This window comes from Centrocercus urophasianus, unplaced genomic scaffold, assembly GCF_019232065.1.
Source record: "Centrocercus urophasianus isolate 14NV4802_14NV808 unplaced genomic scaffold, USGS_Curo_1.0 seq_18, whole genome shotgun sequence".
Taxonomy (NCBI): domain Eukaryota; kingdom Metazoa; phylum Chordata; class Aves; order Galliformes; family Phasianidae; genus Centrocercus; species Centrocercus urophasianus.
Window position 1 is genome coordinate 10,811,210 of NW_024884733.1, and position 15,348 is coordinate 10,826,557.

General features: G+C 34.4%; 1 protein-coding gene across 3 annotated transcripts in view; it reads left to right on the forward strand.

The window, feature by feature from the left end:
• Positions 1–15,348, forward strand: part of COL11A1 (collagen type XI alpha 1 chain) — a 131,537-nt gene that overhangs the window by 36,848 nt on the left and 79,341 nt on the right. For 2 of the 3 annotated variants that reach the window (XM_042820216.1, XM_042820218.1), the window contains exons 6-11: positions 5,077–5,193; positions 5,788–5,883; positions 8,115–8,360; positions 10,875–10,937; positions 12,674–12,715; positions 13,076–13,138. In XM_042820216.1, coding sequence (XP_042676150.1) covers positions 5,077–5,193; positions 5,788–5,883; positions 8,115–8,360; positions 10,875–10,937; positions 12,674–12,715; positions 13,076–13,138 — 627 coding nt within the window. The remainder of the gene's footprint in view (positions 1–5,076; positions 5,194–5,787; positions 5,884–8,114; positions 8,361–10,874; positions 10,938–12,673; positions 12,716–13,075; positions 13,139–15,348) is intronic. The other variant, XM_042820217.1, reaches the window with a different exon arrangement.

Consider the following 15,348-nt stretch of genomic DNA (forward strand, 5'->3'; position numbering starts at 1 on the left):
TCAGTGTAGCTCAGGCAAGCCAAAACTTGGGCACCGAAGTCCAGCTTCATCAGACTTAAGAATCATTCAGTCTGGCATTTGCAAATGTGAAAGTACTAGGATGTTTTATTCTTTATTATCATTTATTTGCACTTTCAAGATATGCTTTAATTGAAGCATGCATTAACTGTACTTGTTTGTGGTGGCAAATACCTATGAATCTCCATAACGTGTTAAGTACAGAGTGATGACCTCAGTTGTTGTCACTACGTCAAAGCAGTAGTGTCTAAAAGTTACTTGAAAAATCTGCTTCTGGAGGAAAAAGAATATCTGATTGTAGATAATTGTTTATAATCAAGCACAGCATTGTATAATTAGATATTAAGAATTGAATAAGCAGATGAAATGATAATTTAAAAATATCAGGGATGCTCTTTCCTTGGGAAGTTATGTGCCTATGTTTTTCTTATAAATATTTTGTGAATAGCCTGGCTTCTGTCTTGTTTTCACAACACTTTCTACTATAAATGGAAATACAGTTAAATTCAGCTTCCTTTCAATCACGTACATTTGGCCAGCTCACAGAAATTAGATTAGGGAAAGATGAGGTCAGTCTTCATCTTCATTAATGTTGGGAATTGTATTTTGTGGAGTGTTGGCAAGTCTAGTTTTCAACAGCTCCAGCTATCAGAATTTCAGATTTTCTCTTGGAAGATTTTTCTGCAACCCAGTAAATCACACTGTCTCACTTGTTCTTGAGAAATGGCTCCCCAAAGGAACTTTGCTTCGTTTATTTTGGATCTATCCCAAACTAATGGATTATTTGAAGAAATGAAATGTTTGTCTTTTATGAAATGAGCTTGTTAAATCAAAGATGCAAATGGCTCCTGAACACACTCAAATTGCAGTATTCAGGCATCCTTTCAGAGGATGTTTATTTAGTATTCTTTATTTCAGGTGTTCCACTGATCAGAACCTATATTCTTCAGAAAACCATGTTTAATTTCAATCATCTTTAAACTACATTTTGCTACCTTGGCCATTGTTAAAAATAAAGATCTTCCTAGCACTCTTTCTTTGTATAGATACATAATGTAGAGCCTTAAGGCAGACAGAAGCTGCCTTTGGAAGTTGAAGATTTTGTTCTTATCTTCTTTTATCTGCTTGCCCATATCACTATTATAAATAATGTAAAGATTCGGAGGTCTTTTAAATATTTTTGTTTCCTTCTGTCCTAAGATTGACATCTACTGCCATTTATTTCTTTTTATTATTGCATCAGAATTTGAAACTACTATTATGCTTGAAATCCCTTGTTTCATTGCATTTTGTAAAAAGTTAGAGTCTAAAGTGTTTCATAGTAATCTTTGACTCTTTAAGTAGATAGATGACTTTGTATAATGCTGATGCAATAAACAATGGGCTTGACAGTTCTTTGCTTTAGCATATGAATTGCTGGTTCTTCATAATTTTGAAAGAAAGTAAAAAATGTTAAAATTTACATCTGCAGAACAGGAGACAATTTTGGAATAGTTTTTGTATGGAGAGCAGAAGAGACCATTTTCAGAGTAAGGCTCTAAGAATATTTACGTCATTCCACAGTTGAAATGGGCCTTGTGTGCTGCTGATCTGCTTCTAAAATTCATCTGATGAAGAAAACAGTTCATCTCTTTAATTGGAATAGCATGGTGATCTGGTAGTGCAATATAATCACTCTGGTAAAGAAAGCATGAGGTCATAGTGGAAAGTCTCATCAAGAAACAGCAGGCTTTATTCTTCCTTTCAATTGTAAGAAAGTAGTCATATGCAATATTCATTACAAGAACGTCTGTTCTGTAACTATTGGTGGTCTTAGAACAGGAGAAAGAAAAACAACAGAAAATTACATTACATTTGAAATGTGTTACCTGATCCCTGTTAGCTGAAATCCCTCCTTATGTTTTAGCTATTGTCCAATTTGAGGTCCTAAGCAAGTTAAAATGCCATGCAGTCAATGTTTTAGATATGTGGAAAAGTTTATAAAGTTATATATGTTTGCTTTTTCTGTGAGCACATAGTCAATCTATAACCATCCCCATATGCAGCAGTATAAAGGGACTGGTAAGCTAGCATAGACAGAGCTCAACTTGAGTAGAATTAAAGCAATCAATCAAACAATACTTTTACTTGACTATGCCTGTACTCATAGGAAGATCATCAGAATCTTCTACAACCTGAATGTCTCTTTAAATCCTCTTCCAATTTCTTCATTCTCTGCCTGCATTACTGGCCAATAAGACCATCCTTTGATACATAGCAACAAAGCTATACTGTCTTCCATGACAAAATTCATCTTTGTCATACTTGCTTTCATTGCCTGCTTTGACTTTTTTGCTAAACTTGGCTAAAATTTAGAAAGTTGCAGAGGGTACTTTTCCAATTCATTAAGTAGTTTTGAAATTCCAAATGCTTTCTCCTACATTAATTAACAGAACAACGACTACAGATTTCTGAGAGTTTCCCATATCTCTCCATAATGTCCCTCCAATACTGTGCCTTTAAAAAAAAAAAGAGAGAGAAAGAGAAAGAAATGTCTGTGGAAACCTTCACTTCCTTGGCAGTACTCAGATTCCAGCCTGGAAACTGGCATTCCTCATTTATCATCTATTTCTGTTCATTTTGCCTGTATATCTGCATATAATAGCAATCAAAATTCAACCAAAGTTGAATTTTCATTAATAGAAGTGAGTAAAGTACAGTCCTGCAAAGTAGAATATATATATATTTTTTTGTTATCTTACCTGATGAAACAGATCTTTTCATGTTGTCATGGATATGTATGAAAGTTTTCTAGTTCTCATTCATAAGTATCTGGCTTTCCAAACTATACTGCTGGCAGATCACAGCATAAATATCAGGCTTTTTTTTTTCTTTCCAGTCAACATCAGCATTTAGTCTTGCAATTTTATTACCTGCATAGATAGCGCAATTCATCACAGACACTTAGCCTACCTTTTATGTATTTTCTATACTTCCTTTATGTTGTTGGTTATGGTCTAGAAACTTTTCACCTTGTTTTGTTTTCTGGATGTCAGTGGCATAGCTCATTCGAAACAAGTTGTATTCAGATGCATTTCCAAAATTTCACAAGTCAGAAAACATGTTTTTATACATTTATACACCTGTAAAAATGTATAATCACTGCCCATGACGCCTTTGGATAATGCCATACATAAGTCAAAATGTTTCATTGACATTACTGCTCTTAGGATGGAATCTTAATTTACTGAATAGAGAGAGAACAATCACATATTACTTAAGTTTTAAGATTTAACTGCTGGTTAAACTGGGATTATTTAGTCTGAAGAGAAGGCTCAAGTTTGACCTTATTGCTCTCTACAGTTACCTGAAGGAAGTTTGTGGTGAGATGGGAGATGGCTTCTTCCCCATGTAACTAGCAATAGAACTAGACAGAATGGACTCAAGTTGTGCCAGGGAAGATTCAGGTTGGACATTAGGAAATACTTCTCCAAGAGGGTGGTCAGGCACTGGAACAGGCTGCCCAGAGAGATGATAGAGTCACCATCTCTGGAGGTGTTAAGAATTGCTTAGATGTTGTACTGAGGGACATGGTTTAGTTGGAAATATTGGTGATACATGGACGGTTGGACTGGAAGATCTTGGAGGTCTTTTCCAACCTTGGTGATTCTATGATTCTATGACTTATAAGTGTTCAAGGTCTTTCAGTGTTGTTCCCATACGTCCTGAGTAATAAACTTTTCCGTGTTTTATGTTCAGTAAAATGTATTCAACGGAAGTGCAGGAATTGTATCAAAAGCCTCTGTAAACAGTTAAGGTAAACAGTTAAGCCGGACATTAGGTCACATAGTCAAATATATTTTAAAATATGGTCATTTTTTTAAACCCCATTTATAATTTTTTTCTTAAATGTCTCTTTCTTATGCTGATGTTATTTATTACTTCCATGAATTCTCGGAGTCATTTAGATGTGCAATCCTCTCAGCAATCTGAAGAAACAAATAGATATTGTCTTCATTCTTCAGGCAATGATGCTGGGTTATAGTGGGAAATAAGAGATTTCACAAGTCATTAGTTCCCATTATGCACATCAGAATGTTTCTAATATTCTAAACATGGAAAAGGATCAAATTGGTGGGATTCTGGCCCCAATTCCACCTCCTTTTGGCTGCCTGGAGATGTGAAAACAATTAGTAGCAGACATGAGATAGCTTTAATTTACAGGACCAGTCAGTCCCTGTATCTTCAAGCATGATGGAGGTAGTAAGTAAAAATACCTTCTCAGCTGTGATGAGTAGCACTTGTTATGCCTAATCTAGACCTTCAGGGCAGAGCTGAGATTGTAGTTCAGAAGTTGCTGACTTCCTAGCTAGTGTCATAAAATTACATAACCTAATTGTAAGCACATTTTCACTTGTAAAATTTTTGTGGGCCAAATCTCTGCCTGATACTTTTATTATAGATACAGAGCTATGGAGTAATTTATAGCAACTGAGAATCTTAAATGAAATTATATCAGTAACTTAATTGCTCAGATAGTGTGTATCGTGGAGCAGTCCTGGTCTTGGGAACTAAATCTCTCCAAACACGAGGATAGCCATGGTTATTTGTGAGTTGTAGGCTCTTCCCTGAATCTGAAATTACTTATGCTATTCACATCAGATATTGGCATCTCTTCAGCTCTCCTGGTTGCCTGAAAACATATATAAAAGAGTATGGATAAAAGAGGCATTATTTGTACTTAAAATATTAAATAAATATATTATTTTGCAAACATCAGTTGTTGCTCCCAGTAATCCAAATTATAGCTGAGTATTTCTATTCAGTCCAATAAAAGATTATTTTTTTCCTGACACTGCTACTTCTTTTTATTATTATTATTACTTTTACTATTTTTGCATTGTGCTTTGAGAAGAATAAGGAACTATGTTTTTCCCCCCAATTATATTTAATTGTTCATGCTAACTTAATCACCTTAAGTTTTAGTCCTAGAAAAAGGCTAAGATGCTCTCCAGTATTGCAAATATAATTTGCTTCCACTAACATGGGAATGCCTCATATTTTTCATTTGCTATGTAGTACACACCAGAAGATTTTATCGAATATGACTATGAGTATGGGGATGCAGATTATAAAGAAACTGAGTCTGTAACAGAGGGACCCCCACTGTTTGAAGAGACAATAGCACAAACAGAGGTAACAGAATCTGATCTGTTTGTTGTGTGGTGTCCAGCTGTCCCCTACCATGTGGTTTGTCAATTTGTGTCATCTGTATGTAAACTTAATGTTTTTCTTTTATTCATTTCTTTTCTCTTCAGCTTTAACACTTACTTTTCCTTAGCTATGGAAGGGCCCACAACTGACAACATTCATCTCACATTCATATACACTTTCATTCATTCATTCTTTTCATTTTATTTATGTTTTCCCATTCCATCTTTCATAACATTTGCAGAAAAAGAAAGCCATGGTCAAAAAGAAGAAGAGGACAGTGGCCACTAGCTCAAAGGACAAATCCCAAAAGGCCACAACAAAAAAATCTGAAAAATATGCATCCAAGAAGAAGAAAAGTTATCAAGCAGCAACAAAAGACAAACTAGGGGTAAAGGTAGCAAAGAAAAAATCAAGATCTTTCCCAGGCCAAGACTGGAAGATCTCTGATAATGAGAAAAAAATAGACCTAACCCCACCAGATGAATATCTGGCTTATAACATAACCTGAATAAAAGTGATATCTCTTGATTTTTCCTACAGGATTTTTTTGATAATGTACTTTTTCTTTAATACTAGGCAAACATTGTCGATGAATTTCAAGAATATAGCATAGCTGAAAATGACTACAGGCCCCAGACAGAAGCTCCCTCCAGAACTACTGAAGCCAATGAGGTAATGAGAACGCTTGAGAAAATTATAGGCAAATGTACTTACCTGTCAGGTGTCAATAAAGCAAAACAACACACTGTTAAAGGAAGAATATCAGTTTGTGAAGATATATGTATCTGTAATAGTGATTAATAAGATTTTACGGTTTCTCAGCCAATATCAGAACCTAATATTTTCGTGGGCAAAGCTCCCCTTGGTTCCAAGATTTGCTGAACTCATGCGAAGTTTGTGATTTTGAAAATCATTCATTGATTCATTCTGTGGGAATGCAGGGTTGGGTTGTTGCATTCAGTGTGGATATGAATGGAGCTATGTCTAGTATAAATTAGGTTAAATAGCAGACACAGTACTCCTGCTGTAATTGGAAGTGCACTTTCTAATTTTTTGTGTCGCTCTTAAGATGCAGCATAAAGCAAGCCTAACTAAAGAAAAGAACGAATGCAAGCATTGCTATGTATTGAGGTTGAGTCAGAAAACAAAGCCTTCTTTTAATAGTTCTTCAGCCAACAAAACTTAATTATTTCTCACTGAGATTCTATTCAAATGAAACTTTGTGTTTTGAACGATCAAAAAGATAAAATGATTATTTCAACTTAGTATAAACTCTGTTTTCAGAAATCCACAACAAGCCTAAACATTATTTTTTTAACATTACTACACCTAAAAGGCAGTGTTGATTAATATGTCTGCATATTAATTAACGCTAGCTTTAGAAAAAAGATGACTGATTAGAGAAAGTGTCATTTTTCTTTTACATATTGTTTGCAAATGAAAATATGTTGCTTATAAGATGTACAAAACTGGTGAAATCCCATGGTATTTTGTCTTTATGTTGTGGATAGTTTTTGTTCAACACTTTCTTTGATTTAAAGAGCAAAATGAAAGAGAGAGAGAATCCCTATTTGTTTTCCTGGTTTCCTCTTATGTATCTTGGTGAACATGAATTAAGAGATATTTTACTTATTCTAGTATAAAATGTTCTTGTATTAAGTCTCATGTTTACCTCTATACGTTTATAGATAGAGGAATATAGATTTATTCTGCTTCTTGGGCAAGAACAGGCTAATTGTACAATAGTACAATTGTAATGAGATAGATCCAAAGCACAAAATTATGTCCTTAATGAGAACAGTTCTGCTTAAGAGCGTAATCTGACTAAGAATTGGCTCAGAGCTCTAGCGTTTACTGTACTATATGGGAAAACTCATAGTCCTGTAGCTAATGGAATTAGACAACTGTCAAATTAGAATCTGGCCTTTATTTTAATTGCACTATATTTTAATGACTCTGGATGTTAATTAACTTCTTAATATATATTTTTAAGATCATGGTAGTTCATCTCTGGAATAACCATCTCATATTAGCAATATCTTAACTTTGATTCATTTCAAAACTATCCTTTCAAGAGATTTTTGTAACAGAATAAAGCAATTCTTTTTCCACAAATAGTTTTGTACATCTCAGATATAGCATCCTTATATGCATGCCTATAAGTTGATTGCTTGGTTTGACACTTTGCATAATCGAAGTTGGAAGCTACAAGCAATGTTGAACTTTGAGAAATGTTAAAATTAATCTGAGTTTTGCAGGTGGGACTTGACTCAGCGAAAAATATGTTTAAAATGACATGACAGACACATCTCTAGATTTGGAATGATAAATTAACTGCAAATCATGAAAAGAGAAACATTTAGCTTGGAAGTGAGATTTGTAGATGCAAGATAGTGAAGGTGGCTGGGCTTAGCAAAAGTGATGCTTGCACTGTCTACACACTGTTATTGTACACAAGCCTGAATTTTTTCACTGATTGTTACAATACATGTGTTAGCTCTGAATTTATTTGCTGTTTACTAGTGTGTATGTGTAAATTCATGAATACCTATGTGTGAAACCAAGCAGAGAAACTTAGCTATATTTGGCAGTAATGAAACATTAAGCAAGCATTACACATAACGTACTGGGTATATTGAATTCAGAGGTTTTGGAAATTAGAAGAAAATAAAGTATGAAAGCATTATTTCTTTGTACTATGTATACAAAGATCTTTTAATTACTCTGAAAGACTGGAGTTCCATTCCTTCAGACTCTAATTAAAAGACAATGTGCTGTAGTTCTACTGTTCCTTCTTCTTTTTGGCAAGTCATCATTGTGGTTGAGCATATGCCTATATTGCTTTACTAACATTAACTCACATATTCCTCCTATTCCCAAATCTTTGCTACTGGTATGAATAGCAAAACCCTGTTGAAGAAGTATTTGCTGAAGAATACATAACTGGAGAGGATTATGATAAAAAAACTGAGGAAACTGAATATGGAAGCAGAGGAGTAGACCTCAGTGAATCTGATCTTCTGGTAGATGGAGATTTAGGCGAATATGATTTTTATGAATATAAAGAATATGAAGAGAAACCGACTGATTCTACTAATGAGGAGTTTGGTCCAGGTGTTCCTGCAGAGACTGATATCACAGAAACAAGCGTAAGTTGTTTGAAGGCATAATGCAGATTAATTTAACTTAGCAATGCTTTTATAGTTACATTTTCTCATAACTCTAAAAAGCCCAATACAGACCTCATTGTACAGATAAGGTGTATTCACACTTTTTATAGTCTGTGGATCAAACTTGTCCACTTGTTTTAGTAACCCTGAGGTTGTTTGGTTTTTTTATTATATGCAGGTTTTTTTGTCACTTCTGAGGAAGGGAGTAAGGGAGGGATTGAAGTTGGGAGGGAAATAGAAGAGAGAAGAGATTTGGAATGTCAAGAATAAATGATAAAAATGAACACGGATTTTTAAATCTTTCTAAACTAGAGCTAAAGCTGGAAAGAATGTAAGTTTTAAAACAGGTGCAAGAACTAAAAAATATCAGCATTGTTACATGATTACATTAACAAGTTGAATTGTGCGCAAGTCCTTAGTATAATATGGCCTCTACTTTCCAAGGATAAAAAGAAATGAGTCAAAAGCTAGAGTTCTGAACTCATTTATGAAAATAAGTTCAATATGAAAATTAGTCAACAGTGACATTTTTATGACCTTGTAGGAGTGATTTAATAGCTCAGTATGTCTAAAGGAAGATAGGATGACATGGTGGGTCCTGTGAATCATGCTCTTTTTTTTAGAGTTTTTTAGAGCTCTATGTTTTAGAGTTCTGTGTTTCCCTCTGACTTAAACATAGGTTTAAAGGAAGGCTTTAATTTTCCCTTGGTTGTGCCAGGATCCTCATTTACCAGTTTACCAGACTGTAGAATCTGCATAGAAAACTAACGTGACTGAGGCGAGAAGCAGGACTTAGTTCCAACTTGAAGAATTTTCTTAGCTCAGTATTTATTTTGTCCTCACAAACTTGAAATTTCAGTTTACAAAGAATTCAAGAAATAAAAGCAAATGCTGTGAGATTGCTTTTCTCTGCCAATCTTGAAATCCATGCTTCTGTATTTCATTTATCACTCCTTTCTAAACTCAGTTGAGGTCATTGTATTTTTTTAATGATCTTTATCTTGCAATGAGATACAAGCTTACTTTTCTCCTTCTAGTACAGATGGGAACACTGTGTTAGAATGACACAGAAAAGGTCAGATTATCTGCAAAGGAAAGAGCCCATAAGGCACCATTTGCATTAAGCAAATGGCTGTGTAGACTCTATTCCCTGGTATAAATTTCACCTTAAAATGCCTTGCTCCAAAACTAAAGGATTCAGGAAGCTTGAATTGGAAACTGGCCTCTAGCCTGTGCCAGCTTTATTAATGCTTTCACCTGCTGAATTAGAGTATCATATAATTTTCTTTTGACATATGGATGTATTTAAAGCAAATTAAGTTTTAACTTTGTTCAAAAAGGCAAAGTGAAAAGTACTGAGTACCTGGAAACTTACAAGAAAGGGGCAATTACAATATGTGCTCAGTGTCCTTGTTTTACAGTGTGTGAATATAATCAAGCATAATTATCTGATCATTTAGTACTTGAGTTATATTGTACAGTGTACAGAACTATTGTACAGTGAAATTTGTAATTTCATAAATCAGTATGAAATGCACAAGCAATGAATATATACCTCTGGTTTTCCTTTCCAGAATAACTCATATTAAAATACTGTAGCATTGTCTTCAGAGTCATTTGATATGTTCAAATCCCCAGCTTCTTTAGTGTAAACATGGAACCATTTTACAGAAAGCAAAAAATTCTCATTTGACAAGCATGGGATTTAATTTCTAGTTTGCAGTTGATATATTGCCAATCGAGAGAGGTAGCTCTGAAGAAAAACATGAATTTCATAGATTGAATAAAAATATTTCTTCCTTCACTGTTTGAATTCTGCCATTAGCATGTGTTATAGACCTGTTGTTTTAGGTCATGCTGTTCTCAGTCTTGAACCTAAAACTTTACACAGAGCTGACCATAAAATAATTCTGCAGTTATGCTAGTTCGTTTTGTTAGCGCCATAATTGGCTATACATTAAACACTATTTAATGTTTGCAGTGCCATTTAATTTTTCTCCCACTTAAGCCATGTAATCACAGATTCAGACTAACTTTCATTCATTAGATGACTAAAGAATGGAATGAAATACTTGAAGAGTACTGTCCATATAGGGACAGGGAATCTCTAATTGCTTACCTCAGAAGACCGTGAAAATAGTTGCTAATTGCCGAGAATACGTTCATTCAAATATGGAAAGAAACAACTCTGTGACATGCACACAGAAATCTTAAATTCCAAAGTCCTAATGCTAACCATGGTATGCAAACTATTGAATCCCATTGGAACACTAATTTTATTTCTACAAATTGATGATATCCAGTGATTTTAAAATGTTTGTGCAATTTTTGCATTAAACATTTTTGATTGATGTGTGTACCTGTGATATATTTTTCATAGCACAGTACAGTTCCAGCTTTAGCTTTCAGTTACCAGTTGTTGCAGTTCTTTATTGTGCCAGGTCCTTAGGCCTTCTACTTATATTCATTCTGGGGGCTGTTTTTACTGGTCAGGTGACTCAACATGGGGCTTATGGAGAAAAAGGACAAAAGGGAGAACCAGCTGTGATTGAACCTGTAAGTACAGACGTGGGTGAGTTTTTCTTTAGCACTATATAGCTTGCACACTGTTGATAAATCGTTTTCAAACTACGTCATTCATGATACAATGACAGTAACCTTATCCATGATCTCTGAAACAATCACCTGCAGTGTGGACTGTGTAAAGGTGGCAAAAGACAGTAGCCTGTTCAGCCTTCTCCTTCTGTTTCACAAGAGACTAACCACATACCACTTAAAACAAGGAGAATCTTCTTGTCTAGGAAAAAACAGAGCATAGATCTGCTCTTCAGGGCAATTAGCGTAACTGCTGCTTGGACAAACGTGCAGCGATATCTTCCAACCTCCAGCTCAGGTAACACTGTAAGTACAGGTTTCAGCATGGGCTGGGAAGTCCACCTAAGAGCCTAAATAAATGCTTGGATGTTTAACCCATGCTTGTGCAATCAAACTGCTGAAGGTATAATTAAATACTTGTTTCAAAGGTCATAACTTGGTCATAATTACAGTAAAGGAGCACAAGCCTACATATTTCTTCTCATCTTTAAGTAGTGTGGTAATTTGGCTTTTGTAGCAGGATGTTATACTACTGGGCGATGGTTATAAAATAAAATATACCTGGATTTTAAAAAGATTGTATGAAAATGTTCTATTTTTTAATATGTGCCAGGAGTTCAGTGCTGGTGTGGTTCATTCTTTTAGAATTTTCAAGGACTGCTTTCAAATATCTATGTGACTCAAATAGAATTTAAAGTTTGGTCTGTTTTCTCTTTCATAGCAAATGAAGAACAGAATATTAAGGGGAAGAAATATCTAAAGTTGAAGCATGATAAAATACTATTATGTGTCATCATTACATAAACCTCAGACTCTGGATTCCATGATCAAAGAACTCCTTTTGATTCTATATTGCTATCATAGGATTAGCATTTGTTTCAGTTGCCATTCACCAGAGATAGAGGAATACAGTAATGAATAAGCTGTATGCTAAGGCTGACTTGTCAGTCATAATCCGTGAAGAAGCTCACTATGCATTATCTCATAAAATGCATAGGTTTTTAGAGTTTGCAAGAGATAGTTCAATTCCATAATACTGGAGAGGTACCCATTGCCGCTATCCAACATTTTTGGAGTTCACTACAGCTAGCTTCCTGCTCTCTTGCCCAGTCTTCCTTCCTGTGGAAAGCCAGGTATAGGTGGAGGTCATCTGTTCCTGGATCTTAGTGTGACCTGGAAATCAGACTGGCATCTACGCTCTGAAAACTTATTATGAGGTGCTATAGGAGCCTGAGTCTAAAAATAACTGGAGTTATTCACAATGACAATAACAATATATTAAAAATAAAATGTTATTGTGAAACTAGCACTACAAGATCCCTGTAGCCTAAAAGTCTTTCTAATTTTTAAGTAAAAGAACAATTCAGATTCTAATTCTAGTAAATGACCTATGAAGATCTCAACGTAATTCCTAAAAAAGAAATCAAAATAGGTTTAAAACATCTTACAGCAGCTGAATTTAAAGTGCATTCCTTTTGTTTATTATTTTTTTTTTAGTTAAAAACTTGTAGGACAAAAAAGACATCCCACAAACTTTTTCAACAAAATTCTATAGTATTATACTATGCGGACAGAATATCCTAAGAAAAGTTTGTCATAAAACTAAGAAATATTAGTTTTAATAATTCAGCTAGAAAAATTGTTATGTCTTTGTCCAAGATGTGACCAGTTAGTATCTTTTTTCCTCTCCACAACAGGGTATGCTCATTGAAGGACCGCCAGGACCAAGAGGACCTGCTGTATGTAGATTAATTACGATTTCTTTTTATTGCCATTGTGTTTCGATATTCCTGAGTTAAAACAAAATTAATCTTATCACAGTTCACAGGGGATGTATTGAAGTTAGTATTTTAAGAAGGACGTAAATAAGGGTCATGTCCAGCATTTTCAGTGAGAGCATGCTGCAAGCTGAGTGCATGTGAAAATCAAATACTTCCAAGTATTAACTAGAAATCTTCATAAGAAAAAAAAAAAAAGTTATGCACTAATATATGCAATTTTCTCAAAATATGTATTCAACGTAACTTTCAAAAAAAAAAATTCAAAAGCATTCTGCGAGTCATCATTCAACATAATAATTTGTCATTCATTTTCCATAGGGTCTTACAGGTCCCCCAGGTTTACAAGGCCCTGTTGGTCCTCCAGGTGACCCTGGTGAAAGGGTAAGTCAACATACAGATTATCCTGGTATTCGTGGTATGTCTTGCATTAATTATACAAGAGCAAGTGTGTTAGATCCTGATCTGAAAAACAGCTTAAGAAAATTCAAGGGAACTGATTAACTCAGCTGAGTGCATCAACTGAAAAACTGGATAAATATTTAATTAATGGTAGAAATATCTTCTATATGAAAGTGGAAAAGAATAAAGTTCCAGTTTGCCTGTATGTCTGTGTACATTTTAATGTAAATAATTTTAAAATAGAAAAAAGCAGTAGGTTAAAATATCTTGTTTGCATCTCGAAAAAATCAATATGAACTCAGCCATAAAATATAGAGAAGCAGAGAAAAACAAGATCATTATTATACAGAATTTGTGAGTGAAAAATGCTAAGAAGATGCATTTGCCTCAATAAATAGATAATAGCAACAACATTTCACCTTGATAATAAACCAGCATACACTCTTATTTCACATTAACTGTATTTTGATTAGTAGATTAGTAGATCAACTGTATTTTGGAATCTGATTTATTTTGGAATCTAAACTGATAAAATTGGAATTTTAACACATTAAAATGGAATAAATCCATATAATACTCAGGTTTTAACCTAACTGCTCACTACGTTGCTTATAAGAAAATTCTTGAATAAACACATCAAGTTCCTGCTGTGGAGTAGACTTCATTTCTTGTATTAAAAAAGATGCATTATACAAAGAGATAATTGTAGGAATTAGTTACCAAACCCACTGGAACAATGCAGATGTTTGCAACTAGATTCTGCTCTCAGATTCAATCCCAGTGAAGTAATGTGCCTGACTTCAATATATGTGTAGGCACATATGGTTATTTTCTTATAAAACAATCAGTGTACACGAATAAAGGCTGTAGCTCTTTCTATAACTATTCTGACTAGTTTTCATCTTAGGCTAAAAAGCTAGAAAAGTAACATTGCCTCTCCAGGAAAGGAACACAGTTTAAGTAAAAAATGTCTGTGGTTCTTCAGCTGTTGTAATAAATTATTCTGTCATCCTAATCCTAATATTGGGTATAAGATAATTGTGAAATGAATGAACATACCCTTCTGTAGAAGGCCACTTATGCACAAGTCTCACCTGTATTCACTGCATAAATTAATTTCACTCACATAAATGCTGCCATGGGAGAAAAAAGTGAAACAAGAACCCTAAATTCACTTGGTAACACAAAGACTCATAATCATATGGCATAAAGTTGCTACAGGTCAGAGTGAAGGTTCTTTGAGTGCCTTGTGGATGCATTTAACAGTTTTTTAACATTAACTCTGAAATGCCCAGATATATAATGCTTCTTTCTAATTATGACAACATCATGTTATTCAATACTTTTTAATTGGCAATAATTTTCTATTTACAGCCTACCTACAGTATGCCATTAATAGGGATTTGTTCTATGATGTTCCTGACTTTTTTGGAGAAAGAGCTAAAAATAACAGATTATTGATCTTAATTCCCTGAGAGGAAAAAAGACCACATTTTTTAGTATCATCTTTCCCATTGTTTTCTTCAACTCATGAGTGCGAAAAAGAATCACTTAAGTCAGTTTGATGTTTGTTGATCTGTCATTGCAACCCTGCAGAGTCATTCTTGTGAATGTATACTTTTTTTCTCAAACATGCAGTATGCAAATGAGCACTCATAACACAGGTCCTTCATGTCCTTGACAGCTTCATTTAGTAAAACTGCAGCCTGCAAACTGCTGGGACAAAAGATGCAATTCGATAATCAGTTGTCACAACAGAGGTGTTAATCAGCATAGCACTGCCTGTTGGCAACCATATGAATTGTGTACACACTGGTATATTTTTTCAACTGTAGATTATACAAAAAATGTAGCTCTTTTTAAATGGGCACAGAAGAAGGAACTCATGAAAATGCATTCCAAGTCATAACTGTAGGACTTATATAGCCATTCAAAATTAAACATACTCAAAATTTTTTAAAGAAAATCAGCAGTGTTAGTTTTCTATGTATCAGATAAAATAAACACTGGAACACCTCAAGTCAGCCTAACTTATGAAATCTAGGTTCTCCTCACATCATTTTCAAACAATTTGTGTGATAATTAGAGAGAATATCTTTCTTCCCTATTGCTGAATGTTTTCCCCAAGCCTGCTTCTTTAGCTACCACAATAACATTCCCAGAGTGCCTCATTATGAATACAAGCTTAAGTG